Raw genomic sequence first — 27893 nt, 5'->3', positions numbered from 1 at the left:
CCTTGTCCTTTTGACAACAACAGTAACAACAAGAATAGCCCAAGAATAACAAGATGTGTGGTAGGACGTAAAGGTCTTCAAGGAATGTCCCACGGTTCGAATCTCGTATGAAGACTATCGGTTTAAAGCACCCGAGGTCATCTTCTGAGAACGATTTGCAGGAAAGGCTTGGGTCAAGTATCGTATTGACGAAGCCCAATCGATAAGTGACAACAAGCGGGCGCGACATATATTGTGAAGAAGTCCGAACCCAAAGCACAAGAGCGAAGACGGGCTCGAGGCAGAGTCGGAAGAAAGGATGCCGAATCGAACGGTAGCAGGCCTGCAAGCAGGTGTCGCCAACCGGGAAGAATGGTACCGAAACGGACGGGGTGCGAGTTCGAGAGTTGTGAGTTCGAAACGTCGCGATCCAGCGCTGGAGCTCACAAGGAGTCGCTTGCCGGGATTGTCGGTGGTTGGCCACTTGGGTATGTCAGGCCCTTGCCGGATTCGCCTCTGGATGAGGTCGATCCCCACCTGATGATCTACGAGCAGCGCCACAGCTTCGTCAGATCCTTCGCAGAGAAAGCCATTGGAACCTGCACATTTGCGTCTTCCTCGCCCATCCAGAGACACGGATGGACGTAACGATACAGCTGCATGGCAATGTAGTGCATCGCGGAGTCGGCAAGAACAATGTCGGAATCATTCCGTACAGTGTACGGAGTGAGGCAGTCAACCTCAAGATTGAAGATTCCGTGTTCGATGTGCAGGTACGACCTCTTGCGGCATGAGAAGGGCTTCGTGAAAGGAAGCACTTCCGTACCGCAGTGCGGCCTCTCCCAGCCGTTCTCAAGCATGAGCAGCTGCTGCAGCTTGGCTTGTTTCATCGGTCCTTCCCTCATCTTCCCCCACTTATGCTCGGCCCGCTGACCGCCGTACGAGGTGATGGGAATGACTTGAACAATCCCATCTTCGTCCGGGGCTCTCCAGATGAGAACTGGATGGTTCTCAAACCCGTCCACCCGTTCCTGACACGTGAGACGCTGGCGGATGACCGACCTGGGCCCGATCATGCCAATGTCCAGCCATGCAAGCTTTCCTGGGCAAGCCCAGTGAAGCTCCTTGGCAACTTCGTTGTCGTCGGGAGTGGCAAGGATGTCGTCACCCGGAGTGGATGGGTCAGCCTGGGGGGATGGCTGGGGGGAGGGAGAAGAAGAGGGGGTGAATTCCGAAGCGAAAGGCGAGAGAGAGGTGGAGGGAGTGGAGGAGAGAGTGGAGGTGGAGGGAGGAGGAGTAACGGGTTCTGTTGGAGCGGGCGAGGAATTCTTAAGCATCGCTGCATAAGAGACCTGCGCGGGCGGGACGGCTGCCGCCTTCTCCATGGTGGCTGGTGTCGCTCTCTTGAGAGAGAGAGAAGTAGAGAGAACAACCATGATTGTGTGTGTGTGTGTGTGTGTGTATGCTTTCAAGAGTGAAGAATTCGTCAGGATCAAGTTGAATGCTTGATCAGAGAGATGTGGGATGTGTGTTGACGGAATGCTGTGAGATGTGTGTTCACTGGAAAGCTGTGAGATGTGTGTATGTTGGGGGGAAAGCAGCAACGAGGCGGGACTCATGAATTATACCAGGTCGCCAGAACGAACTCTGGAAGCGAGTCTGAAAAATCTGAGAGGCATTTTTTGATAGTGGTTGTCTTTCACGATGGTTCTGATGAGCCACAGGTACGGCGGCAGGCGGTCACTATGGGATTCGGACGAAGTTTGGTACAATGTAAACACTGTCTCCAATGATTCCAAGAGCCCCCGGGCAGCTACAGTGGCAGGAGTACAACGAAAGAGGGATATCGACTTGAAAATGCCGCCTTTTGGATGTAATTTGCCCGTCGAAGCCTGCAGAGGTGTCTTCGTCCAGTTCCTCGTCGAGTGTAGATCCCGTATGTTCGTGCCAATGCCGGCTCATCAAGTACCGCAAAGCGGCTTAGGGGCAATTGGGCTGGCTTGGCTTCCGGAAGCACAAGGTACGGCAGCGGGTTCCTGGTTGATGGTAAACGCACGTCATCGTGGGATTGGCTTGCAATTGCGCTGCGGGATATCCTATGGGCGATGTGTGGGTAGAACAGCGGTGAAGAGTGTAGAATTCGAGCGACAATACCAATCATCAGACGATGGCGGTAGCGGCGGCGGCGAGGGTCCCCGTTCCTGACTGTAGGGCTGCGGCTGCCTTCCCCGCAGCTTCCCTCATGCAGCTTCCCTTTTTGCGAGCGCTGCCCAGCCACGGCAGACAGCGCTGGCACAAGCATCACACTCCATCACTTGAGCTCTGCGGGCTGCATTCCGAACCGCACCCAACCCCCTTTACTCGAATGCCGAGCTGAGTCCCTGAACCCGGTCAAACGTCGCTCATCATTATACCCTTCATCACGGGGCCGCGCGGAGTTGACGTACAACGGTGATGCTCTACCATGGTTGGCGTACCGCTGTCTGCGCGGAGAATAATTCGACGACCATCTTTCCTCGGCAACTTGGGACAGCCAGTTCCACTTGAAATCTCTTCACTCTAGCGGAATATTGCGGCGGCCATCGGCATGGAATTGCGCCACCGCAAAGAGATCTACGTGGACTGCACAGCCGGGAGGGTAGCGGAGCGGATTGGCCTTCCAGTGCTTAGAGGAAAGCCGGAGAACTTTTGCTGTGGAACCCGGTTCTGAAACGACTCATATCTGTGGTGATGCGTCAGTTAATGAAGTCCTCGTATGCGTGGGCTCTTAAGGCAATACTGCAAAGCTTACAGTGTTCAGATGAGAATGGAATGATGGTGCGGTGCAAAAGAGGGAGAGAACATTAATGCGGTTCTTGCACATATATACCATTACCACTTCTGGCCATCTGCATTCACTCAGTCAAAAATCCAACACAACGTACCGAACAAATTTTCCAGGGAAGACAGAAGAAACTTTCTGCGCTGGTCAAAAGGTATACACGCACACGCTGGTGAGCTACATATACTCCAGGCCCGCCCATGGGAGACGAAACATTCCCAGAGCTGCTCATCGTTCTTCAAACACGCAAAAATCCATCCCACCTTTCTACAAAATGGCACACAACGGCACCTTCCCACCCCATCAGAAGAAGAACAAGAAGGGCAAGGGCAAGGGCAAGGGCAAGGGCAAGGGCAAGAAAGGCCAAAAGCCCTCCACCAACACCACCACCAACACCAACGCCGCCGCTCAAAACAACGAGAACGCACGGCCATCCACCTCCACCGCCGCCGCCGCCGCTACCTCCGCCACCACCTCCTCCTCCTCCTCCCCCTCTCCCGCCCCCACCTTCCCCACCGCCCCCCTTCCTCCGCCGCCGCGGCGCGGCACCCCACTGACGCGGGACACCGCCATCCCGGGGCGCATCGTGTGGATGCCGGCCTTCGCCGCGGACAGCACCGCGCTGAAATATGGGGCGCGCCCGAGCGCGGCCGAGCACCCGGGCGTCATCACCGACGTCGACCCTCTCCCTTCGGTGCCGGACGGCTCGCCGGCTCCGAAGCCGACGGTGAAGGTGCTGCCGATCACGTCGTGGGGCGGGGTGAAGACGGCGGCGGAGAAGTGGAGCGTGGGCGAGGGCGGCGTCGCGCTGCGCGCGTACTACCGGCTGATCGCCAACGACCGGCCGGCACCCGCGGTGGGCGGCGAGGGCGAGGCCGTCATGGAGGAGGCCGGCATCAAGGTGTTGTGGTTGAGGGATGGGAAGCGGATGCGGTCGCGGAGCTACATCTCGCTGCGCGATGATAAGATCATCATCGAGATTGAGGGGCTGGATTTGTTCTCGAACGGGGGGGATGAGGACATTTTTTTGGAGGAGAGGTGTTTGGAGGACTTGACGGCCGATCATAGGGCGGTGACGCTGAAGAAGCTGAGTACGTGCTATGTACCATGATCGTCGGGCGGAGCTGGGAGTTTGGCTTTTGTTGGCTCTTTTCATGTGAGTGCTTATTGGGTTCCTGGAACTTTTTTTTGGTTATATTCTTGTCGCGTGCTTGTTTGTAGTGATAGCAAGAATTAATCAGACCTTCTGATCCACGATATGATGTCGGGCGGCGTGAAGAGGAAGACCATTCAAGATCTTGTACCCGTCCAGCAGTCACCGAAGAGGGTGCGTCAACCCCAGCCGCACCAAGCGCTGTTGGCAGGCGCGACCGACAGGGGGTAGTCCACAGCTTCTTCTGCTCACCGATACGACACCTCCTCACCTCACCACCATCCACCCGGACCCGCACCTCAGCGCCGGACGAGCGTCTGCAACAACGCGCAGCGGCGTACCCGTCCGGATATCGCCAGCCGCACGGCCTCATGGCCCCCAGGATACCTTTCCAGCCCGCGACAGGCCATCAGTCCCCCGGCCCGTGCCAGCACAATGCGCACACGGTCCTACTACAACCAACACCGAGGCTCCTCAACTCTACGTCCACCTCACTCTTTATCAGCCCGCCTCCCTTGTCAGCCTCCGAGACCTCTACCCTCCCACTCCCAAAAACGCACAGGCCGAGAATACATTCGCCGAGCTCATGTCCGTTGCCCCTCCTATAGGCGATTGACGTCCGGCTGGGGTGCTTCTTTGAGGTTGCATGAGGCCGAGTATGTTCTGACTCAGAATGTGCCTAGCTCACCCATGGTTCACTAACATCAAACATCGGTTAAGAACGAGATGTTCCGGTCAGTAGTCCAATGAATAGTATGCATTTGATGTCCGGTCAGAACTACGACTGACACTGCACCAGGGTGAAAAACCTCCATTTCCCCTGTTTTAACAGAGATTCAAGCCGGTCAACAAGCATCTTGCTACACTGATACACCTCCCATACCTTGCTCATATCCAAGCAGTTGACTCCTTTACCATGTCTGCTATCCTGATACCCCACCAAGGCCCCCATGAGGAACGAGGTTGCCAGGACCCTGACCCGTTCGATAACAATATCCACCTCTTCGTCGCTCCTATTCCTCCTCCTCCTCCTCCTCCTCCTCCTCCTTCTCCAAGAACACCACAGATCTTGCTCACACCGGTGACGGCGATACCGGGCCGCATCGTCTTCATCACAGAGATCAAAAAGGACTCGATCGTTTGGGAGACATGCAACATCCGGGAAGAAGCCCAAGGCCATCCGGCGGTGATTTTGTCTCTGGGCAGCGCAAACTACAGTTTCGATGAAGCGGTGCAGGTCTTGCCCTTGACGTCCTGGAACGGGTTGACAAAGGAAGAGAAATGGAACAGGGGCAGGGGCGTCGAGTTCAGATCCCAGTATCTGTTGATAGACCACGGGGAAGGGGGACCGGAGGGTGAGTCGGAGCTACTGTCGCTTGAGGATGGAAAACAGATGCGCACGAGAAGTTACGTCTCGATACGCGATGACTCGTACATCATCGAGCATGCCGGACTGGTGCTGTATACGGACGCCGAGGGCACGGACTCAGATTTCTTCTTGACCGATGACAGCCTGAAGCGCCTCGTAAAGAAGTATCGAGCCGCCCAGGGACACAGGTTAAGCAGGACGGTCACACCAGAGTAGCTCGCCTCCATGGGCGTCCGCAAGGCTCGGGATGGTATGCTGCCTTTTTACCTCTTCCTTTTCCAGCCAAGCAGGAAATATTTGCATCATCGGGATAACAGGTGGACTCAAGGACGCTTGGACGTTGTTTCGATACCTTGTGGCTCGGATAAGGCAAAGACAATTCGAGCCAAATCGGGGCTTACTCGTTCGGTCAAGGTAAAGGTTGGCTTTGCCTACTGGACCACACAAGGAAGATACTAGAGCGGGCTTTATTGAGGATTCATTGAGGCGTGGTTGGTTAATATACTGAGAGGGAAGCGGAGCCAGCGCTCTTTCCTGAAGCAGAAGGAGCAGGAGCGTGGCTGCTGCCTGGCTTCCGTATCGCAGAACACCAGTCATCTTTCACCGCCTCACACCAGCGCCCACGGTCTTCTTTTTCTCTCGACGTTTGGCGTCATGGCCGACTCACAGCTCCCGCAGAAGCGCAAATCTGCCGCCATGGCCGACTTCGACATTGCGCCCGAGCCGAGTGACCCGCTCACCTTCCGCAACATTAAAGAAGAACTGCTCTCCATCAGTTCCAGCGAGCCATTCGGTAAGCTCACCTGTTTTGCCGCTGCAAGCCACGGTTCATTGCTAATCCCTCCGCCCTCAGAGGAACTCAGCAGTGGCTGCTGGCATACCCTTACCACACCGCCCGACAACTCTCGCCACCCACCCGCAGCCAACAGCTGCCCCGAACCGCACACCGACAGCCCGCCCAGCTGCACGCTTCGGCATTCTCCCAAGCTCAGCCTGGCCCATCCATCCGGCTCGCCTGTTCTTGGCACACCTTACTCATCCCCACCGCCACCGTCGGCCCAAATTACCACCTCGACCGCCAAGCTCACCGCGCTCCGGGCCGCTGCAGCCTCCAAACGAACTGCCACAACCAAGCCGACCGCTCACACATCGACCGCGCCCAACCGTCGTATCGAACCACACGATATGGTTTTCCAAAGCACGCGGCGAGCTCAGGACCTCCCGAAGGGCAGCCCGGTTCAGCTCCAATTATCCTCCCCCACCGCGTCAAAGCCAATGAAGCGGACCGTCTCGTTCGATGATCGGGAGCGGTCGACTAGCCCTGACGTCTGGACGCCCATATCCTCCTCCCAGAATGCCTCGCCGACGGATTGGTACGTCGCTTGGCCGCCGCGGCGCTATCCGTCTCACGTTTACAAGCGGCTGAAGATGACGAGGCCTGCAGAAGAGATATTAGAGCTGCAAGAGCAAGAGAAGGAATGGGAGAGGGGCATCAAGGAGCGTGAGGAGCGAATGGATAAATTGGTCAATCAGGAGATCGAGCTGGAGGAGTGGACGAGTGAGATAGATGACGAACGGGATTGGTTGGAGAATTTGAACAAGGGTCAAGCGGAGGCAATGAAACAGAGGATGTTGGAAGAGCTCGAGAGGTTAGAGCGATTCAAGGAGCGAAAAAAGGAGCGGGAAAGGCGGAGGGATGGGCGTGAGGGAGGAGTGCTGCAGCAGCAGCGCTGCGAGGATGACGGCGATCCCAATGACACTCAAGAGCGAGAGACGCAGGCACAGGAGTGTGTCAACCAAGCGCCAGAACAGACGACCCAAGAACAGTCACAGCAGCAACAGCAAGGTCAAGGCCAAGCCCGCCCTCAAGAAGAAGTACACGTTCCAGACACCGTTTCCCACACTACTACGCAGCCAACCTCGTCCAGCAGCGCAGCCCCACCACCGCAAGGCATAATGGATGTGCAAAAGCTCGTAGCAGTATCGCTGGACAAAGAACTCATGTCGAGGGTTCGAAAGGTCACTGTGACGACGGTGGTTTACGAGCTCGATCCCGCCAGCAATACTGATGCTTGAACGGATACAGAGACAACGATACGATGCGTAATTGGTTCGAAGGATGGTGTGAATAGTCAGGCTGTGACATGGCTGTTCGCGAAGGCACTACTACTATAACGACACTGGCACATCTTTTTGTTTTTCCAAGGGTCATGAATACTAGCAAAGGAGGCTGCAGCTTTATTCAATTTCGCTGGTACCGCCTGCTTATGAACAGAACATCAAAGAGAGTTCGCTAGCTTCACAGACGTATATACACCAAGGTAGCTCAAATCAACCCCTACTTTTGACCCTCCTTCTCCTTCTCCATCTCCTCCTTCTCCGCCAACTCCTCCTTCTCCCTCCTCCTCTCCTCCAACCCCTCTACCCCCTTCCCCCACGCCCCGGCCTTCTTCCCCCACGTCATCGTCCCCCAAACATGCGTCCACCCAATCTTCGGCGGCGGACCGGGATGCGTCCTGAACGGACTCGCGCCCCCATGCCTAAACAGCACCTCATCCCTCTCCTCGTGAATCTCGCTCGCAGCACCCATACCCTCTTGCTCAGCCGCAACCGCCGCCGCCGCCGCCTCTTTTTCCTGCCGTTCCCGCCTCTCGGCCGCCACCCGCTCGGCGACGGGCACCTCCCACCGCGCGCGCACCTCGGGCGCCACGGGCGTCCACCACGACCGCGCCGGGCAGTCGCGCGCCCACCACCGCGCGCCGCACATCTCCCACAGGCGCGAGCGCGCGCGCTTGTAGGCGAAGCGTTCGTCCTCGCCGGTGAAGGCCGTGGTTTGGGCGAAGTTTAGTGATGATGATGGACCACCACTCCTCCTCCTCCAGCCGTTTGCTGCTGCCGCTGTTTTGGAGTAGTAATCCCTGTCCAGGCCGAAGGAGCCGGTGGATGTGCCGCGGCGGACGCGGTTGGGCGGGTCGTCTTCGAGGGCGTCGGGGGCGAGCATGTTGTCGTCGTCGGCGGCGCCGAGCATGGGCGGCGGGAATTGTGGGGGTTCGGGCTCTTCGTGAGCGGGCTGGGGGGATGACGGGTCGTAGGAGGAGATGTTGGGGCGGAAGGGGGCGGTGGCGTCTTGGTAGATGTCGGAGAAGGTTTCGGAGTAGACTGCGTCGCTTTCTTGTTGCTGTTGCTGTTGTTGTTGTTGCTGCTGGGAGGATGAGGATGTCGACGAGGAGGATGTGGAAGGTGCGACGCGGGATTCCGGGAAGAAGATGTCGTCGGGTCCGCCGGCGGCGGTGATGAGGAGCTTGCAGCGGGCCTCGTAGAGGGCGTCGAGCAGGGTGATGAAGCGCCGCGCCTCGTTCTTTTGGAGCAGGGTGAGGACGGGCACGTCGGTGAGGATGAGCGTGTGGAAGGTCGAGGCCAGCGTGATGTAGTCGGCCGGGCCGAGCTGGCTGACGCAGAGCTCGGAGAAGGTCCATGACGCGACGCCGTTGTGCTGGCGGGGGACGGTAACTTGGCGGCCGTAGACACGCATCGTGCTGGGCGACCAGGGGATGTCGGCGGAGGTGACTCCCGATGCTGTTGATTCGGCCTCTTTTAGCTTCAGGAGCCATTCCTCGTGCTCTGATGTTGATTTCTCGGTGGAAGGCTTGACGAAGTAGTTCTTTGGCATGGACGCCATCTTCGGGACCGAGTCCTTCGTCTGTGACCCGAATGATGGTTGCGCGGTTGAGGTGCCGTCGGTTGCTACTGCCGCCTGGACAGCGGTCTCCAAGTCTCTCTCAGCCTCGTGGAGCTCTGCCTCGGACTCGCTTCTCCTATAGTCCTTTCCGCCCTCCATTTCCCATACCTCACACCTAGCCTTGAGCACTTCAAGGAAAGGAGCGAAGTCACCGCGTCCGGTAAACATGTTCTCGCTCCGACCTCGCACGCCTAATCTCCATCTCAAAGAATCCATTCGCGTCGGCGGTGGTGTGAACTCCATACCAGCGGCTTTCGCCAATTCCTCAGGCATGCGATTGCTCGTTGCAATCAAGACACCGCCCAGATGAAAGAAGCTCGTCATGAGATTCGACATGATTTTCGACGCCGCACGATCCGGAAGTTGAAACTCGTCAAGAAAGAGAATGGGCGACGTCTCGATCATGTCACGTGCGAGGACGAGCAGCGAATGCTCGTCGTCAAAGACGGAATTTTTGAAGAACCTCGTTGAGCTTCGCGTACGCCTTAGGGTCTCGAGTTTGGACAGGGTATCGAGCATGAAGGTGTTGAAGTGCCAGCGGCGCTTCTTGCGGTTGGGAAGGCAGTCGGCGAAGAGGTCGATCAGCATGCTCTTCCCAGTGCCAACTTCGCCGTGCAGCATCAGGCCTTTGGGCGAGTCGAGCTGCATAGCCTGCTCATGGCTGGTCAGCACGCGGGTCAGGGCCATGCTATCGCGCTTCTCCTTCTGCGCGAGCAGCGAGGACCAGAAGCCGCGTGGGTGAACATCTTGGATCTCCTCGCCGGACGTCTTGGCGCGGCCATTGGTGCCGACAACGCGACTTATTTGATGCAGGCGGTGGCTGTACTCGGTGGCGGGCTCATAGTCTTTCAGACGCTCGTAGAGCTTCTGCAGGTGGAGAGCTGCGGCGGCGTTAGTTTGTAATATGGAGGGGTTGTGCGATGTGAGCTATGACGTACCAAGCCGGTGCTGGGATGGATCAGGGCGGATGCGGCTCGTGGCCAACAACGCACGGTAAAGCACGAGAGGGTTGGTGATGGCGACCCCAGTCGAGTACTTGCGGACCAACATGGAGCCAGATATATGCAGACACGCGCGACTGCAGGGGCGAAGAACGCTGTTCCGAACTCGGCGGCGATGGTGGAAACGAGCACATGTGCGCCTCAGGCCTCCACCGCCCGCTGTACTGGCGCCTGTCCCGGCACCCGGCTGTGTACGGCGCGCGCAGCGGACGCGGCGCGCAGAAGCGGAACGCACCGGTGTCGGGGCGCGCGCTCCTCCGCCCGCCAGCCCGTGTCAACACCAGCCTAGTTCTTGCGACGGGCTAGGGCACCCAGACAAATGCAGCCGAATTAGGCAGCTGTGATAGCTGCCGGCCCGGTCTCGATGCTGACGGCCCAGGTCCTGCCGCTTCCCCAGAACCCGGCGTCATCAGGCGCCCGCCACGTGCCTATGGCCCCACCCCAGCCCGACACACAAGCTTCTCGTCTCCGACCGTCGGTGCGAAGCCAAATCGCCAGGACGTTGGAAGTTGCGGCAAAACGGCTCTCGAAGCCATCCAACTGCAGCCGCGCCCCGTAACAAGTTGACAGCCGAAATAAAACATGCCCAACACCGTGCGGCAACTTCCACCTCACGGCAGCCGGGATGCTGACCACTCCACCCCATCTTCACCAGCGAGCGAGTCTCTCGGCGCGAAACTAAATCATTTGGTTTTCCTGTCCCCCGCAAGGGTACCAAATTTGGGAATGGAATCTGACGTGAGTAGACGTTCGACCCGCAACTCTGCCTTCCCAAAAAGCACCCCCCTATTGCCGCTTTCAGTCACTTGCAGCGTGACAGCGAATGGTTGTGAAGTGTACTATTTATTGACATGCTCCCTACCCGTTGGAAGCTTGTTCCCGGCGACTCGTCTACCTTCGCGGCTGTGCCCTGGCGATGTTTGATCTGCTGATCCCTACGCTCCTCGCTGACACACGGACTCCCTCTTCAAACTCACGGCCGGCTATTGTTTCCCCGCAGCTAGCCTCTTGACCTTCCTTTCCCATACTCAGCCTTAGCGCCATCACTTTCCCTCGTGGCTGTGTCCTTGTTCACTTGGATACGAGACTATATTGCTAAGCTCCAAATTCGCTTTCACACCGGCGTTTGCGCCGGAACTTCCTCTAGCGGTCCAATTCCGGTGCTTGTTGCGCGAAATCTTGCAGCTTTCTCGGTTTATGTATGCCCGTGTCCGACGGCTTCTTCTCAATTGGGTCCATTCTGTGGCCCCGAATGCAGATAGCATTGCTTGGTGGAAAATGCAAGATTAGAAGCAGGTCGCCCATCGTACTCATGTCACCCTTGGTGACAGCTCATTAATTCAGGGTCAAGGATCCCACAAGCAAAATAAGTACCAATATCCCGCAACCTATGCCCGCTTGAGGCTAGACCACTCAGTGAAGATCATAGCCTCATCCCTCGAACGCAATTTTGCAAGTATTGCCGCATCTCGGCACGCCAGTACGCAGAGGATCATGACCTGCATCTGAAGGCCGGATGGTTCTGAGCCAACATTTGAGATGACAGCGAGAGCTTACATAGTACTGTCAATATTAGGAGTACACGTGAAACTTTTCAGTAGAATAACCTATGGCTATTCTATGACTATTTATATTCATAAGTACTCTAACATGACGAACGTGCCAATTGATGCCGCTCCGATGAGGGGAGAGCGGATAGCTGGAGTAGTTGGCACAATTCTGCTGCCAGCAGCTACATCATTGACGGCGGTCAAACTCTTTGGAGTGGTAATCACTGGTTTGCCTGGTTCTTTCATGATTGAACGGCGGAGGATTACCTTGTGTTAGCAGACAGCAGCCTTTCAACATCCGAATGACCAGCTGAGAAGGTTACCGGCAGCGCAACGTTAGTGCAAGTGGCATCTTCTAACCATGATCCCGTAGATGTATCTCACAGAGCTCAACTTCGGGCATCAGTCTCGACTCCGGGACTCAGGGAGGTCTTCCACACCCCCATCGCTGAAACCAAAACTTCACGGGCTATTCAACCCCATCCTCTCCTCAATCACACCCACAATCTCCTTCCACTCTTTCATCCCACCACTCCCAGTATCCCCACACGCAATTGTCTTCTCAATCGGCCTCAGCACCTCCACCCAGCCGCCATTCGTAACACCCCACTCTTCCTCCAACACCCTAATCTGCTTCCCCGTAATCGGATGCTCCCACATAGCCGTATTCATCGCCGGCGCAACAATAATCCTCTTCTTCGTCGTCTTCACCACCGCCGCATCGCCGCCCTCACCACCGCCACCAACCTCGCCCTCCACACCCTCCACATCCGGCAGCCTCACCGGATCCAGCACCCCCGTCGTATCCCACGCCCTGATGACCGACAACAGCAAGTTGTCGCTGAACCCGCCCACCATCTTGGCCATCGTGTTCGCGCTCAGCGGCGCCACCACCATCAGATCCGCCCAGCGCCTCAGCTCGATGTGCAGGATCGAGTTTCCGCGCACCCACGGCTCGCGCCACTCGTCTTCGTCGAGGTAGACGCCGTCGACGTTGGGCAGCGCGGCGATGGAGGCGAGTTCGGGCTGCTCGGGCGATTGGCCGGCGAGGAAGGCGCAGGCGGACGCGGTGAGGACGACGCGGATGGAGAGGCGGGGGTGGTGCCGGGAGAGGGCCGCGATGATGGAGGGGATCTTGATGGTGGCGACGGAGCCCGAGGCCGCGAGGAGGAGGTGCTTTTTGTTGTCGGCGAGGTGGTGGGACGAGGTGAGGTGGGGTGGTGGAGCGCGACGGCGCGGTGGTGCGGAGGGTGCGAAGGCGGACATCTTTGTCACGACTTGCGAAGGAGCGGGATGCACGGATTGCAGAGCTGCAGGTAGAGGCGGTCACTGAGCGGTGGAGAGCATGGTGTTTGAGTCACAGACGCGAGATGAGATGTGGGCTCGGACGAGTGGGAGTCGTGCGATATGTCAGCGCGGCGAAAGGATGGCGATGTCATGACGAGATCTGCGGCGAACTTTCTGTGTCGCCGCGCCTCTCCACCGAACGACGCTGCTCTCCGCATAAACCCCTCCGCACAACACACGCCCGCACACCCCGAGCCTACCATGTTCTCGCGAACCGCATTCTCTAGTGTAGGGACTTGCATTGCTGCATCAATTCCCTCCGCTCGCCGCTAACAATCGACTGTTTCCAGGCCTTCCGCGCCGCCGCGCGCCCATCGCGCAACCCGCTCACCTTCGCTCGCTTCGCACCCCTCCAGATCCGCCTGCTCTCGCAGGAGACTCGTACCGCGATAGACCAGGCCGTGGCCAGCGCGCCCGTCGTCCTCTTCATGAAGGGCACCCCGGAGATGCCGCAGTGCGGCTACTCGCGCGCCAGCATCCAGATCCTCGGCATGCAGGGCGTCGACCCCAGCAAGTTCACCGCGTTCAACGTGCTGGAGGACAATGATCTGAGAGCAGGTATGTGCACACAGTCTCTCAAACTAGGCTGGAAAAGGTCAAGGCAGAGTGTGGGACCATGGTTATTGACGGGCATACAGGTATCAAGGAATACTCGGAGTGGCCGACCATCCCGCAGCTGTACCTTAACAAGGAGTTCGTGGGAGGCTGTGACATCCTGATGTCGATGCATCAGGATGGCTCGTTGGCCAAGCTGCTGGAAGAAAACGGCGTGCTGGTGCCCGCCGAGGAGGAGGGCTCGCAGTAGATGCGGCTGATGAATGGAAATGAAGTAATTGAACGAGTATAGAGCTTGTATCCTGGGGGGCTGTCTGCCCATAACCTTTTCTTGTAAATTTAGTATGCACACGAGTGATGCGGCTGCAACATTTTCTTGTTCTGTTCTCTCTTCTCATCCTTTCTCGCCCACGCCCGGTTTGGTTGTGTCACGCCCACTCGTGCCTTCCTCACAAATCTTCCGCCTCCTCACTTCTCCGCACACTCAATTCGCTCGCCCACCCAATAAACTCACCATGGCGCCGCGTATCCCGCCACCAGCGCAAGGCAATGCCGCTGCCCGCAACCGCGCTCACTTCACTACGAGGCCAGAAGCCATCGTTCACACCTCCGATATGTTCAAAAACCACGCCCACCACACCACCACAGCCCGGGGCAGGGCAGCGCCGCTCACCAAGTACGATCTAACATCTAAGCCCCATGGAATCACAAAAAGCAGGTCACACGGACGTAGTCTTTCTCGTCGAGTCCACAAACCAGACCACCCACTTGCCACGCTCTTCGACGGTAACTCACTTCACCTCTCACCTCATCTCCTGTCCTGCCTTGCCCCTCCATCCTTACCCTCACCGCTTTACCAGCCGCCACGGTACTCCCCAGCATCCCAAAGACTCACCTTTCTCCCACAGAATCATCAGACTTCTACCGCAGCACCATCATCAACACGGCGCAAGACTCCCTCTTCGCGACCCGCCGCGTCCTCATCGACCGCCTGACCAGCACCAACGGTCCCGGCGAGCAGCGGCTCCCCACCACCGCCGCCCCCAGCCCGCCGTGCAACGCCTTCTCCTTCTCCCCGGCGTCGAACCGCGCGTCTTCGCCGCCCAACCGCCTCCCCACGGCCGCCGAGCTACAGACCGCGCACAATGCCGCCGTGGCCAAAGTCACGGTGCCGTTTGGGGACACGCCGGTCGTCAAGGGAGGAGTAGGAGGCAAACTCGGCGCTGGCGGGGGTAAGGAGGAGAAGAAGGCGGACGACGCCCTCCTGGCGCCGGACCTGCACAACGAGCAGCCTCTCTCCGCGCTGATGGCGGACTTCGCGGCTGTGGTGGCGCGGGAGGAGAAGAAGCTCTTCGAGCTCGGTACTAGGTGGATGCAGACGCAGGCGGAGATACGATTGCTGGCGGAGGACATCTTCGGGAAGGAGGCGGTGAGGGATATGATCAAGGGGAAGAATGTCGATAAAGAGGTGGCGGAGGTGGGGAGGGGGTTGGCGGAGGAGGAAGTGGAGGCGTTGAAGGGGATGGTGGATGCGCTCGTCGAGGAGACGGCGAAGGAGGCGATGGCGGTGAGGGAGAAGGAGAGGAGTGTGAAGAGGGATCAGAAGAAGATGATATTGGCGACGGTGAAGAGGATCGAGGAGTTGTAGGCCGATTGCTAGGAGTGGCTGGTGAAGATGGGAGATGGCAGAGGGGCTGGCTGGGTGGTCATGCGGGCGATCTGAAGTGGATTTGCTATGGTGAGGTGTACGGCGATGGAGCTTCATGGCAGGCATTTTACGGACATGCAGCACATGGGATGAAAGAACTGGCTACAATCTTTTATAATAATATATTGAGCATTACAAGATTCTACCTCAGCGCCTTCACTTTGTATCCTCAAACAAGCGGGTACATCCATCGACGCTCAGAACTGTGCACGACGGACTATCATTTCTTCTACTGTCCCTCTGGGGGCAATTTCGTTACACCTGGAATGCTATTCGGTCATATTTCATCACTTTCTCATCCAGAATCATTCATGCAACTTGCTGAACGTCATCGTCTACGATAGATACCAGGTCTCAGCTGCTTATAATGCAGCGTATAGCCATCGCTTTTCCACAATCCAATCGACAAGCCGCATCGTTTGTAAGAATCCAATACATTGACGGGAAATGCCACTACCATGGCTACCATTGGCACGAGGCAGTTGGGAAGATCGGATGCTGTAGACGCCAGTTCCGGTTGAGATCTATCACTAGTCTGTTGGTGTGGCATATCTTCACGGAAATGGCTTTATGCACAAGCTGTGTTCTTCGCTTCAGAAGCGTTCAGCTGCAGGCAACAGCGGGCTTGTCATATTCCTCTGAGAGAGATCACGGAGAAATGTCACCTGAGATGCCCCACGTAAGGCTGTCCATCGGGTGCCCTTTTTTTCAGTTTAAATGGTGGTAAGCCATGCGATTGCTTCTTAACCAACTTCTCGGGGTACAGCAGCGTCAAGTCGCAAGATGCCCAACCATGTCCAGTAATAACGGAAGACAGAGAGGCTGTACTTTCTCTTTTCTATGGCGGAGAAGCGGAAATTATGAGGGCATCTACAGACTTTTAGAGGTAGACGCAGATACTGATTACCATTTCAAACCGGAAGTCAAGCGCATCATCATGTGTAGATGCTCATTCACTATTTGAGCAACGTGTTTGGTCACAAACCGATTGTACTCTCGAAGTACCGTGAGAGATATGTCCCTAGGCAGTTTCTCCAGTCGTAAGGCTCCTTTCTGTTGGACTTTGTCTTCGTGCATGAGTCTGAGTGTGAGGCGTGCTTCGGTGGTGGTGGTGGTGGTGATGACGATGTTGGTTTCCGCGGTGACAAGTCACCCAGCACAGACACTGAAGTGAGGCAACCCCAGTGACGCAACAACCGGTCGCTCCTTCCCCAAGCGCCGCCCCTGCCCTAAACGGTCCGTTGCCCCCAGCAACGGGTAGACCCTGAGCAGCTGCCAACGTCGCCTGGCGGGATATATAAACCCCTCCTCCCCCCACCTCTTCCTCCTCTTCTTCTTCTTCTCTTCATCAGTCCTTCTACGGGGTCCCGCAAGGGGCTTCGATTGGGGCAACGGGCGAAGAGCCCAAGGCGCCGATCAGCATTCAGAAGTAGGGAGCTTGCCTCTCTGCTCGTGACTAGTTCGTGTTGTCTTGGACATTGACGCGTCCGGGGTGACGACTACCTCAAAGGTCGGGGTTGGGTGGGTCAACAGCACAAAGTGCTGGGGGCAAAAGTAGTTTTAATTTATTTTTTTAATTGAATCTCTTCTCTCTCTTTGCTTTTGGTTTCACCTCTGTAATTCCATCATGTTCACGGTGACCCGCTACTATTTCACCCTCAGACACGGCGGGTCTGCCCTCTCCTCCAGTGATCACTGCCAACTGTGACCTCTACCAGTCATGCTAAACCTTCTCCATCAGCAATAGAGATGATGCTACCCCCCATCGCTTGATACTGATGCAGGGGAAGCCAGTCAGACAATGGAACAGTGGAGATGCTGTCAGACGGTATCTTCTGCGACCGGCGAAGTTGAATCCTGACAAGTCCTCCAGAAAGGCCGAGAGTAGCTCGTTGGTAGAGTTCAGTTCCCTTCCATGACAAGAAACAAGGTAGTAGATTGAAGAGAACCCTAGCATGAATTCTGTCCTTTTAAAGACGGTGCCCACGGCGCATTGCAGGCAGCAAGTGAGTAGGGGACAGCCGTGTGCACCTGCAACTCGTCGCGCATCGGGGGCGCTCACGCGGCTATTCTGCTAGCCGCCGACACGTGGGCCATGACCTTCGTATATGATTGTTCCTTTAACTCGCCAAGGTTGTTCCGTGTCTACACAAACAAGCTTCATCTTGAGAGCACCGATATAGGACAGAGGTCGCATACTTTCCCTTTCTTTCCTCAGACAAGCAACATCACTCCGGTAACTCGTTAAGAAGATACGATAGAATTTTACACAAGCTGGCTACTCAGAACGTATTCTGGAATCATGCTGGGCTTCTGCATTGGGCGATAAGGATGATGTTTCCTCAGCAAAACATGTTGATGATGTGGACCGGGAACGCAGAAGGAAAAAATACTCAGGTCAGTCCTGTGTGTCATATCGGAAGCGAGTGTCGGGGTCGGTTTGCATGTCGAGGGCAGAGCGGCGGTCACAGTGCAACGTTGCAATCGCTTGGAAGCTCTTGCTGACCATACTCCGGTCCGGAAGCTCATCGAGACACACCAGCGGTTGACCAAGGCACCTCTTTCAAATCCATGCCGCCGCGTCCGCGTAGACTTGCAGCACATGCCTTCGATCTGAGCCCCCGAGATACCGTGCCGCGGCCACGGTCCTTGGAGCACGAGTCGAGTTCGAAGGTTTGAGCCAGACCTGCTGTTTAAGAAGCTCCTCCAGCATGTTCCATTTCCCAACTTCACAGCGGGACAGCGGGACAGCCGTGAGTCCCCACAAACCTTGCTACACCGTCAAGAACAAACACAACAAGTCACTCCTACTCCGTGGAGACTGGAAACCAAAGGCTTAACTTCCTTGCATCACAACAGCACCCCTCATTCGTCTCAAAGATCCCCCAAGGCATGCAGCGCATCAAGCTGAGCTGCAGACTTCCTGAATACATATGGGCTTCAGCACCATTATCCATTATCAATACTTCTCAGCATTTTGGCGTAACAACAAAATGCGGCGTCTACTTCGGTGCCGGCTCACAGACAGAAAAGTATACTCTTCCAAACGACCCGGCAAAAAGGCCAAAAGTAGCATAATGGCAGTGAGGATGGCAGCACCAGCATCCTGCTCGACATCTTGAATTTCAGTAAGCCATTCGAGTAAGTAGATGCGGTTGTCTGCTCTGATAGATGAGTGACAAGCGCCTTTTTAACCAACCATCTGCGTAGCTGATCCTGCGCGCAGCTGGAACGCGAGGACCCGTTCTGGAAGCAGAAGAATAATTTCCGCGCGGGGATACCGACGGGGCGCAACCGTATGACTGGGAACCAAATGGAGGTTCTAAATACAAGAGAAGACTCCAATATTGGCGAATGCGTGATGACGATTCACCGAAAAGACCAACCCACTCCAGAGGTAACGTGGGGAGGCGTTGCCCTCCGAGATCGGAGGCGTTTGATACATCGTCCTGCAAGGGAGAAGGAACTTTCCATCATGTTTATATCTAACATTGAAAAGATCGATTGACTGAACCGCAGAAGCGAATGCTTCCATCCTCAAGCCTGAGCACAAACATCACGCATCAAATCACACTCAGACACCAGAAGATCTTGTGACTAATTATTCCATTGATTGATCATACAGTGCAGGGTACCAGTATCACCTAGCGGCGACATTCATCCACTGCTTCGTATCTTGTTCACCGTCCATGTCCGACCTTTCGTGATCAAGAAGAAAAAAAGAGGCTCATCACTTCGTTTCGGCAATCTCAGCCAACGTAAGAACGCGCATTAAGTTCCGCCGCTCACCCTTTAGTCGAAGGGGTTGGTGCGGGTGCCCCACCAGGTGAGGGTCAGGGCAAGGCCGACGGTCTCCAGGAGCCTGGAGACGCCGCCGACGGCAACCTGCTCGAGGGGACGCTTCTCGGTGACGACGTGGGCGATGAGCTGTTGCGTACTCAGTTAGCATGTAATCAATCCCAGAAACCGACTGCCCCAATATGGGTGCGTGCGTGTGTGTGAGAAACTTACCGAAGGCGCAGAGCTGGCGAAGAAGATGAGGCCGCCGAGGTAGGCGGCGCCCTTGTAGCTGAGGGTACCGGTGGCGTTGATCAGCGCGCCCACGCCATAGGCCTGGACCGCGCTGCCCAGTAGGCTAGAGCCGTAGCTGGCCGCCGCCGTCGCGGCCTCCTTGGACTTGAAGAACTCCTCCTTGGAGTTGGCCGCCTGCGCTTGCCTGTAGGTGTCGCCGAAGACGGGACCTAGGACTGCCAGCGAGACGGCGTGCGTGTAGACCGTGCCGAGGGCGATAGCCGAGGGCTTGACGGGAGGGAGGTCTGTGTGTGCATTAGTGAGGGGCTGCAGGGAAGGGAGGCGATTGCAGTCGAAGGAAACGTACAGTGGAGAGTGGCCATTGTTGCGATAGGGTGGGGTTGTGTTGATTGGGGGGTTTTGAGATGAGAAAGTCGTGAGGAAGAGATGGGATTGTGTGGTGATGGAGTGTGACAAGAGACGAGGGTCGCTCTTTAAAAGACGGGAGCTGCGCGACTGCTATGATGATGACGAAACCCTGCACGCTTTGGGACGCCCTTCCGTTTCCAAGGAGCAAGAGCAAGCGGAGCGGTTCCCGGAGGAACAAGGCAAGGCCAGAAGCGCCACACTAAGGGCCAGAACGCCAGTGAGCCAGTGAGCCAGTTGCCAGCAGCAACCAGTCGAACGTAGCTAGGAAGCGCAACCGTTGGTGTCCTCATCACAGCTCATCGCCGGCCTGCAGCAATTGGAGCCTCTCGTGTCTGCAGCTGCCCGCGCCCTCCTCCGTCCCTCCATCCAGCGCCGCGAATCTCCGAGGCCCCGCGCGCTCATGACGTGAAAGCAGAGAAACGCTGCGCCATAGCCCATTATGCTGGATCGACGTCATGACGGCTTGGCGCACGGCCTGTGGCTGGTGACGCAGGATCCCAGCTGCGAGGAGCTATGGCCTCCTCTCTCTTCCCCACGCAGTCCAATCGGCATTGCAAACTGGCCCATGGTGAATCTGACATCGAGATCACGTATTTTTCTGGTCACGGGCGATGGCGGCCCTCGTGCGACATCATCTCCGGCGTGCATCTCTTCTGCCACCTTCTGACTCTTTCGGGAGTGGGCCCTTAGCTCTCCGCCACGCCCGGGATCGCGGCCTCGATCGGTAGGTGTGCAAATCATCAATTCCTTGCGCACTGCCGCTGCAATGCCTCCAGTCCTCTGCAAACCGTTGCTACTCCAGAATTGCACCGTTCTGTTAAGCCGAAGCGCGAGCTGAAAGTAAGTCATTGACGTTTTGCGTCCCCGTTCTGCATCGATGACGCCACACGCGCGCGCGTCGCGACGCCAACAATGCCCCACGCTGTGCCTGGTTCACGCTTGTTGACGCCAGGCAGCTTGCTGCGCCTCGTATTTTTCTTTGCGGGGGATCCGCCCCGAGAAAGATCAGAGCCGCCGCCGCGGCCCCACACCTCAAAAACGTCAGCGCCTCGCCAAATGCGCGTAGAGTCATCATTTTAATCAATTGCCTGGTCCTCGTAAAGAGCTCAAGCGTATGTGGCAGCTGTCTCTGAGAAACTGTTGAGGATCAAGCAAGACGAAATGACGTCTGAAGGTGCCCCGCTTTGCAGCCGCACCGCCGCTCCCGCACGGGCAGTTCCCGGTTGGCAGTCAAGCAAGCTGCCGTAGCCGACGGGAGAAAACAGAGGCTTTCGCTAGCCAGTTGATGTAACATGCCAAATCCGCCCGAACCGTAGCTGAAGTAGAAGCGCTTTTCCCGAAACCTTTTGTTTGATTGAACTATTCATCGGCAGCGAAAAACAATGTATCAATTTGATTTCTCCCAACCACACGCTCGCCAGCTGCCAGACTTCGACTCTTCTTCTATCTTCTGAGAAAGAAGTCGGGTATAGATGATGATTTTCCCTTGCTTCAAGTGTTCCTTTCAACTTTTGTTGTTCTTTCTTTTCCTTGCATTGATTGCATTGATCCCACAATGAGACGCAGTTCCCGAAGCCGTAAAACTTCTGCCCATCTCATTTCACCTTCCAAACGCCAGACCCGCTCTGTTCCTTGAGTATACCCTTTCCAAAGATTCTGAAATAATCATGCCTAGTACAGCACAACAAAAAGATAGCTAAAAAGCATTGTAAAATACGGCTCGCAGAGCAAAATGAGAAAGATACGACACCCGGGTGGTGACGATGGTGCGGTAAGTTCACGCACCAAAACAAAGCCTCCACCCTAATCTAGCAACTCCATCGTCTACGCCTCATCCCACGCCCTCTCACGCTGCTCCCTCCTGGGAGGCGTGCCCTCAGGCATGGGGGGCACCAGGCCAGCACCGGTCCAGAACTCTTCAGGCACGTCGTCGCGTCGCGCCAGCCGTCCCAGGATGTCGCGCATCGACTCCAGCTCCGGGTCCATCTGGGGCTGTCTTTCCGCAACTCTGTCCAGGATGTCCGCGAAGTCCGTGAGGGCCGGGGTGCTGACCCGATTGCGGCCGCCGGCGCCGTCGCCGCCGCTGCTGCTGGTGTTCGCGGCATCGCTACCGACTCCGCTATCGCGCCTGTTTTCGAAGCTTCGCTCGACGCCGCTGCTGTTCTCTCGGTACAGGCCTGGAAGGCGGGGAAGGACATAGCTCGTGAACTGAGAAGAACGCGGCGGCGGCGAACGGGGAGGGGCCGAGGGACTGGACCTGCCAGAGGATGACGCACGCTCGGCGAATGCGAAGTAATTCTGGACAAGCGTCGTTGCGTCGTTGGAGCGCGACCGAACGGAAGGTGGGTATGCCGCCGGGTTGCGCATTGGCGGGCCATCCTGACGGGGGTGGGAACTGAACTCGTACGATCTATGCCTACGAGAGCGCATTGCCGCGTTATGGGGACCCAGTCGCTCCTCGCTCTCCGTGTCGTTTCCAGACATATCATCGTCGGTCTCACATCCGCGTTGCGGTAAAGAGGACGACTCGTCTTGGCTCGGCCGGCGAGAGGGCACGGTGAGTTGGGTATTCGGAGAGTCCGTGGAAGCCGCGCGAGCCGACTCAGATCCGTCCTGAGAGTTATTCGAGGCAGAGAACGAAGCGGAAGCGGCTGCGGATGTGAAAGATGAGTCCGCGCTAGGAAGCTGTGTGTCTGGCGTTATGGTAGTGAGCATCGTCTCCCAGGGATCGGCGGGAGGACTCAGGCTGCGCTCACGATCTCCGAGGCCATCTATGGCTCCCGGCGGGCTCCAGGACTGGCGCAGATAGCTGGCTGGCAAGAGGCCGTTCGTTACTTGTCTCCTGCCCATGCGTCTGAGCGGAGGAAAATCGCGTGTAGCATCCGCCACATCACGACCAGCATCCGTTGGCGCAGATTCCTCGTCACCATCAGCAGAATCACTCGCGAAAGGCCAGTTGCTCGGTGCACGACGATATGTGTGTCTTGGCAGTTCTCCAAGCGGCTCTTGAGTCCTGCCCGGCCACGCGCGGCGCCGCCTGCTGGACATCCTGGGGATCAAGTCCGTGCCGCGCGGCGCGGAGCGTGGGCGCTCCCCAAGCTCTCGGTGGAGGGGACGATCCGGATCGCTACTCGACTCTCGCTCGTGGGCCGCGGGACGGGAGCGGGAGAAGGGGCTGTTCTCGGGGTGGTTGGGGCCGAAGCGGCTGGCGCGGATGCTGGGACCATCGGTGCTGATGTACAAGTGGACGCGGTCTTCAGAGCTGCGGGTCTGCTCGCGCGATTCGGAGGCGATGGATGCAAGCCGGTCAAGGTCGGAGAGCCAGTCGTCAGCCATGCTGCTCAGGTCCGCGGTCTGGCGCTCCTGGCTGCGCCTATCCGCTTCGCGCCCATTCGCGCGACGCGTGATAAGCTCCGCGACGTTGATATAACGACGAGTGTAGCCGTTGGCATCACTGCGCCCTGATATGCGCCCCGCCGGACGCGATGAGGCTGGGGAGGAGCGGCGTATTGGGGAGCGTGTCGCGGCAGACGCGTCGTTCTTGACCGCCTGGGCGCGGTGGTCGGCAGGGGACGGCGCGCGCCAGATACTGCGGGGTGCGTTAGCGATGCTGGAGGCGGCGCGCCTGTGAGGCTGAAAGATACGCGCGTGTTGGTCGCGCATAAACAGTGGCGTGAGGAGACATACGGGAGACCCATGATGCGGAGATGGTTCGGAGGAGATGCGCGACTGGACGATAACGAGCGACGGATGATGAAGGTGCCTGGTAGGGTGTGCGCGGACGGATGTGGAGGATGGCTGCGCGGAGTGTTGGCTGAGGCAGAGAAGAGAGCATGCAGCAGCCGCAGAGATCTGGGGTCGCGCCGCCAACCGCTGGCTAGCCGGGTGAGGCGGACTGGCCCAGCCCTCTCCGCTGCAGCCAATCAGCGGCCCCTGCATCTCGCGTACAACGCCGCTGCAGGTCCGCCGCGCGCGACCCAACGCCCCCCGAGCGCGTTTGCTTGGTCGCCGCCTGTCTCTTCCAACGTCACCCAAGTCGCCGTCATGATCGAGCTCGGCCTGGCCCGTGTCGGTCAGCTGCTCAGGCAGACGCCGCTCCCGTGGCGCGCCATCCACGTTGCCGGCACTAACGGCAAAGGCTCCATCTGCGCAACAGCCGCCGCCATGCTGCACAGGGCTGGCATCTCGCACGGCCGCTTCACCTCGCCGCACCTGATCGACCGTTGGGATTGCATCAGCATTAACGAGGAGCCTGTTGCCGAGTCCGTCTTCCGCGAGGTTGAGCATCTGGTCGTGGGTCGCAACGAGCGCGAGGGCATCAACGCCACAGAGTTCGAGCTGCTGACCGCCACTGCCTTCGAGCTTTTCACTCGCGCGAAGATTGAGATTGGCGTCATCGAAACCGGCATGGGCGGTCGCTTAGATGCCACCAACGTCTTGCAGCACCCCTTGGTGACTGTCATTTGCAAGATTGGCATCGATCACCAGGCATTTTTGGGCGACACCATCGAGAAGATTGCGTTCGAAAAGGCTGGTATCCTGAAGCCAGGCGTTCCGTGTGTCATCGAGGGTACCAATAGGCCATCCGTCATCGAGGTGATCCAAAGGCGCGCCAGGGAAATATCCGCAGGCCCGGTATACATGGTTAACGGCCTACCGGAACCGCCGGAATCAAACACAGAGTACAAGAACTTCCTAAGAGCCAAAGACCTCCAGCCCCACGAGATTCTCAACACGGCATGTGCTCATAAGGCCACTCTCTTGGCTTTGGAGGCCCTCGGCCGGAACCCTGCCGATGAGTTGAGCCTTTTCGACGGTCTGACAGATGTCAAATTGCCCGGACGTCTGCAGACTTTGGGTCTGGGGCGGGTCACGGAGCGGAAGAGCCCAGCCGTGTTGGATGGTGCACACAATGTTGACTCGGCTGAAGCCCTTGGTCGGTTTGTAGAGTCATTACGCGAGAAGACTAAGGGCAGTGTAGTTTGGGTGCTATCAATCAGTCACGGCAAGGCCATGACTGAGATGCTGAAGCCGCTCCTCAGAAACGGCGATTCTGTCGTCGCTACAGAGTTCGGCCCGGTTGATGGAATGCCCTGGGTGAAGGCAACACCCGCTGGAGAAGTGATCGCGGCCGCAAAAAGCACCGCAACGCTGAGCGAAACAGTCGAGTGTGGACCAGACGTCCTAGCTGCTTTGAAGAAGGCCACCGAGCTAGCCTCCACTGACAGTCATGAAGCACCCCTTGTCATTGCTGGTAGCCTTTATTTGGTGTCGGACGTCTTGCGACTTTTGAGGAGCGGCTGACAGCGTTGAAAGAGTGGGCAAAGATAAAGAAATTTCAGAACAATGAATCACACGGCCGAAGTGGTGAGCAACCATACATGGAAGAATAAATCTAAAGCCAACAACATCCAGCATTCCGAGCTTCTGCAAGTACACATTACATAAACATTCTCGGGGCCAGACAAAGTACAGTAACACTTCAAAAACTTGGCCACCCGCGCCAGCCCGCGTCAGAACACCGCTCCATTCAGCCACGAAGGTGAGCATAGCCATATCGTTCCTCCGTAAATCCCGCCCCAGCCCAGCCCCTTCGTCCCCTCTGTGGTCCCACATCCAGCAGCTCCCTCACCCAATCCTCCATCCTCAGCCTCACATGCGGATTCTCGCACGCCACCGTCCCCGCCCAATGCTGCCCCCTACACCCGCTCGGCACCCACACGCACTCCTTATTAGTGTTTGATATGATGTATCGAATCGTCTTGTCCCACGCGTTATCCCTCGCCAAGATGCGCGGCACGCACACCCTTTCCGGCCGCAAGCCGACCGGCAACGACGCACGCACGTGCTCCTCCATTTCGTCCCACGCGACCCGTTCCCTCGAGGCGTACGGGATCGTGATGCGGCCGAGCGCCGGGACGACGTCCGGGAATGCCCTGTGCAAGCGTTCGGGCAGGGCGTTGAGGAGGATCTGCGCGAAGAAGAGGAAAACGGCGATGCGGAGGGCCATCGACGCCGGCTTGACCGCGGCGGCGTAGACGAGGAGGCATAAGGCGTGGCACATGAGCCAGAGGGCGTGGAGGCACGGCCCGATGATGGGCACGCCCGTGTCTGCGATTCGGCGGAGGAGGCGCAGCAGGGCGCGCGCGACGTGGACGATGATGTCGAGGAGGACGATGAGGCAGGCGGCGGTGGTGAAGACCGTGACGGGGTGCTCGTGTATGGAGACCCAGTGCAGGATCGGGAGGATGGCGTTGAGTGTGAATTCTTTCATGACGTTGAGCGTGTTTTGGAGCATCATGGCGTTGGTCATGATGACCACCACGTCTACTTCGGCGGGGAATGCTGGGTAAGTTGGTCGAGTGTACGGGCGAAAGAAGGGCTCTAAGCAAGTCTTCGCTGTCGTGTATAACCAATGCAAAATGTGGAGATAGAAACAAAGAAACCGTTAATTAGGAAAAGGTTATCCTCAAAGAGCTTCACCCTATTGCATGGTCTTTGACCGATAAAGAAATGTTGAACCAGCACGATGGTGCCACAAGCACATTTTACCTTAACGAAATAGCCCTACCAGCAACACAGCAGCCTGCCTACCTACGTGAGTAGCTGAAGGCTTTGTCTGCATATTCTTAAGCAAATCCAAATATCTGTATCCAGATGCACGCTCTCACTACCTAAGTAGGTACGTAGTGTTTCTTCAGGATACTGAACGACAAATGTTTCTACAGGTCACTTGTAAGTTGCTAAGGTCCACTGGTAGAGTTCATGATATTTCTCATTTGAACTTTACAACATGCATTAAAATGTTCATAGAAGAAGGGGAATCTCGTCAATCACTCATGCCTTGACAGCCTGACCTTTCTCATCAACAAGGTGCTCCGTCACACTGATCGGGCCCTCGCCAACTCCAGTCAGAATGACCCTGCTAACACCCTCCTTGAGCTGTGCTGCGGTCTTCTCGTCGACCTTGGACTGCGCCTCGGCGTTCGCCTGAACAGCGGCGCCCCTCTTCGCCTCCCAGCCCTCCTTCTCCCCGAGCAGAGCCTTGAACAGGCCAGCAACCTCCTTCTCGTGCTCCTGCAAGTAGTATACCACGGCATTCGGTCCGGCATCAAACGTGTACGCCGCAATCGTCTTGCCGGCAGCCTCGTTGATATACTCGACCGCCTTGATCGCCGCGCGGGACACATCGTTCATGTAGAAAATCGGGGGCTCGGTATCGAGGCAGGTAGCATGGAAGCTGTTGCTATCCTTCATCGTGACCTTTCCGAACGCCTCGAAATCGCGCGCCTTGATCGCGTCCTCCATCTGCTTCATGCGCAGGGGCACCGTCTCGTTCGCGCGGGCGGGGAAAAGGCTGCTGGTGGCAACCGTCGTCTGCATGCCGGTGGTGCTGCTGACGCCCTTCTTGGCGGCGCTGACGACGAGGATGACGGCGCGCATGTCGGGCCAGTGGGCGGCGGGCGCGACCTCGTACGCCAGGCTGTCGCTGCCGTCGGCGGCGGCGCCCTTCTCCCACGCGACGTAGCCGCCGAAGAGGCTGCGGCACGCCGAGCCCGAGCCCTGGCGCGCGATGCGCGACAGCTCCGTCGGCGTGGCGGGCAGCTGGTACAGGTCGGCGATGGCGCGCACCAGGGCGGCGAAGCCGGCGGCGCTGCTGGCCAGGCCGGCGGCCGTGGGGAAGTTGTTCTCGCTGACGACGCGCAGCGGGTACGACGAGAGCTTGGGCAGGCTGGCGTCGGCGGCCTCGAGGGCGGCGCGGAGCGCCCTCAGCTCGCGGAAGCAGGCCTGGGTGCGGGCGCCCGACACGTCCTGGTCCTGGCCATTGAGGAGGAGCGAGTCGGCGGTGGAGTAGGAGGAGGAGCAGGAGGCGGTGGTGTGGGTGCGGAGGTCGGACTGGGCGAGGGTGACGGACAGCGACGAGTTGGTGGGCAGGTTGAGCTTGGGATCACGCTTGCCCCAGTACCTGTGATTTGCGGGCTTGGGTTTAGTCAATGGCGCAGAGCAGCGGGACGAGAGGCGGACTTGATGACGGCGATGTTCACCGGGGCGGTGGTGCTCGCTCTGTAGACTTGAGAATCGGCCATTTTGAGGGGAGAAGATTGATTGCAGGAAAAGCGAGAGAGCTGAGCGGTGTGGAGGAGCAGTTGAGGGGCACTGCTCAGGCATCGCACCAGGAACGCCAGGGTCCCCGCGCTCGGACGGACCGAAAAGGAAGCCCGAGTGGCCGG

At 57.6% G+C, this 27893-nt stretch overlaps 12 protein-coding genes across 12 annotated transcripts; 6 read left to right on the top strand and 6 right to left on the bottom strand.

Annotated features, from left to right (window-relative positions):
• Positions 1 to 524: 524 nt before the first annotated feature.
• Positions 525 to 1415, bottom strand: SLS55_002305 (uncharacterized protein; the record flags this gene model as incomplete). Its single annotated transcript, XM_066773787.1, has 2 exons — positions 525 to 1178; positions 1410 to 1415. 2 exons carry the CDS (start codon positions 1413 to 1415, stop codon positions 525 to 527), a joined length of 660 nt encoding a protein of 219 aa, XP_066636354.1.
• Positions 1416 to 2793: 1378 nt separating this feature from the next.
• SLS55_002304 (uncharacterized protein) lies at positions 2794 to 3911 on the top strand (the record flags this gene model as incomplete). Its single annotated transcript, XM_066773786.1, has 2 exons — positions 2794 to 2801; positions 3023 to 3911. 2 exons carry the CDS (start codon positions 2794 to 2796, stop codon positions 3909 to 3911), a joined length of 897 nt encoding a protein of 298 aa, XP_066636353.1.
• Positions 3912 to 4679: 768 nt separating this feature from the next.
• On the top strand, positions 4680 to 5538 carry SLS55_002303 (uncharacterized protein; the record flags this gene model as incomplete). Its single annotated transcript, XM_066773785.1, has 2 exons — positions 4680 to 4687; positions 4788 to 5538. 2 exons carry the CDS (start codon positions 4680 to 4682, stop codon positions 5536 to 5538), a joined length of 759 nt encoding a protein of 252 aa, XP_066636352.1.
• A 480-nt stretch (positions 5539 to 6018) lies between these two features.
• Positions 6019 to 7398, top strand: SLS55_002302 (uncharacterized protein; the record flags this gene model as incomplete). The annotated part of the gene is made up of 2 exons (XM_066773784.1): positions 6019 to 6115; positions 6431 to 7398. 2 exons carry the CDS (start codon positions 6019 to 6021, stop codon positions 7396 to 7398), a joined length of 1065 nt encoding a protein of 354 aa, XP_066636351.1.
• A 262-nt stretch (positions 7399 to 7660) lies between these two features.
• Positions 7661 to 10111, bottom strand: SLS55_002301 (uncharacterized protein; the record flags this gene model as incomplete). The annotated part of the gene is made up of 2 exons (XM_066773783.1): positions 7661 to 9942; positions 10000 to 10111. 2 exons carry the CDS (start codon positions 10109 to 10111, stop codon positions 7661 to 7663), a joined length of 2394 nt encoding a protein of 797 aa, XP_066636350.1.
• Positions 10112 to 12074: 1963 nt separating this feature from the next.
• SLS55_002300 (uncharacterized protein) lies at positions 12075 to 12878 on the bottom strand (the record flags this gene model as incomplete). The annotated part of the gene is made up of 1 exon (XM_066773782.1): positions 12075 to 12878. One exon carries the CDS (start codon positions 12876 to 12878, stop codon positions 12075 to 12077), a length of 804 nt encoding a protein of 267 aa, XP_066636349.1.
• Positions 12879 to 13160: 282 nt separating this feature from the next.
• GRX5 (monothiol glutaredoxin grx5) lies at positions 13161 to 13764 on the top strand (the record flags this gene model as incomplete). Its single annotated transcript, XM_066773781.1, has 3 exons — positions 13161 to 13187; positions 13250 to 13517; positions 13598 to 13764. 3 exons carry the CDS (start codon positions 13161 to 13163, stop codon positions 13762 to 13764), a joined length of 462 nt encoding a protein of 153 aa, XP_066636348.1.
• Positions 13765 to 14029: 265 nt separating this feature from the next.
• SLS55_002298 (uncharacterized protein) lies at positions 14030 to 15162 on the top strand (the record flags this gene model as incomplete). The annotated part of the gene is made up of 2 exons (XM_066773780.1): positions 14030 to 14039; positions 14423 to 15162. 2 exons carry the CDS (start codon positions 14030 to 14032, stop codon positions 15160 to 15162), a joined length of 750 nt encoding a protein of 249 aa, XP_066636347.1.
• A 3852-nt stretch (positions 15163 to 19014) lies between these two features.
• On the bottom strand, positions 19015 to 19616 carry SLS55_002297 (uncharacterized protein; the record flags this gene model as incomplete). The annotated part of the gene is made up of 3 exons (XM_066773779.1): positions 19015 to 19149; positions 19234 to 19538; positions 19601 to 19616. The coding sequence occupies 3 exons, from the start codon at positions 19614 to 19616 to the stop codon at positions 19015 to 19017; spliced, it is 456 nt and encodes a 151-aa protein (XP_066636346.1).
• A 1870-nt stretch (positions 19617 to 21486) lies between these two features.
• On the bottom strand, positions 21487 to 23360 carry SLS55_002296 (uncharacterized protein; the record flags this gene model as incomplete). The annotated part of the gene is made up of 2 exons (XM_066773778.1): positions 21487 to 23116; positions 23350 to 23360. 2 exons carry the CDS (start codon positions 23358 to 23360, stop codon positions 21487 to 21489), a joined length of 1641 nt encoding a protein of 546 aa, XP_066636345.1.
• A 346-nt stretch (positions 23361 to 23706) lies between these two features.
• Positions 23707 to 24966, top strand: FOL3 (folylpolyglutamate synthase; the record flags this gene model as incomplete). Its single annotated transcript, XM_066773777.1, has 1 exon — positions 23707 to 24966. One exon carries the CDS (start codon positions 23707 to 23709, stop codon positions 24964 to 24966), a length of 1260 nt encoding a protein of 419 aa, XP_066636344.1.
• A 1533-nt stretch (positions 24967 to 26499) lies between these two features.
• On the bottom strand, positions 26500 to 27749 carry MVD1 (diphosphomevalonate decarboxylase; the record flags this gene model as incomplete). Its single annotated transcript, XM_066773776.1, has 2 exons — positions 26500 to 27628; positions 27688 to 27749. 2 exons carry the CDS (start codon positions 27747 to 27749, stop codon positions 26500 to 26502), a joined length of 1191 nt encoding a protein of 396 aa, XP_066636343.1.
• Positions 27750 to 27893: the final 144 nt, after the last annotated feature.

The sequence above is a fragment of the Diplodia seriata genome (assembly GCF_021436955.1).
Source record: "Diplodia seriata strain FDS-637 chromosome Unknown scaffold_2, whole genome shotgun sequence".
NCBI lineage: Eukaryota > Fungi > Ascomycota > Dothideomycetes > Botryosphaeriales > Botryosphaeriaceae > Diplodia > Diplodia seriata.
This window is presented reverse-complemented; position numbering and strand designations above follow the sequence as displayed.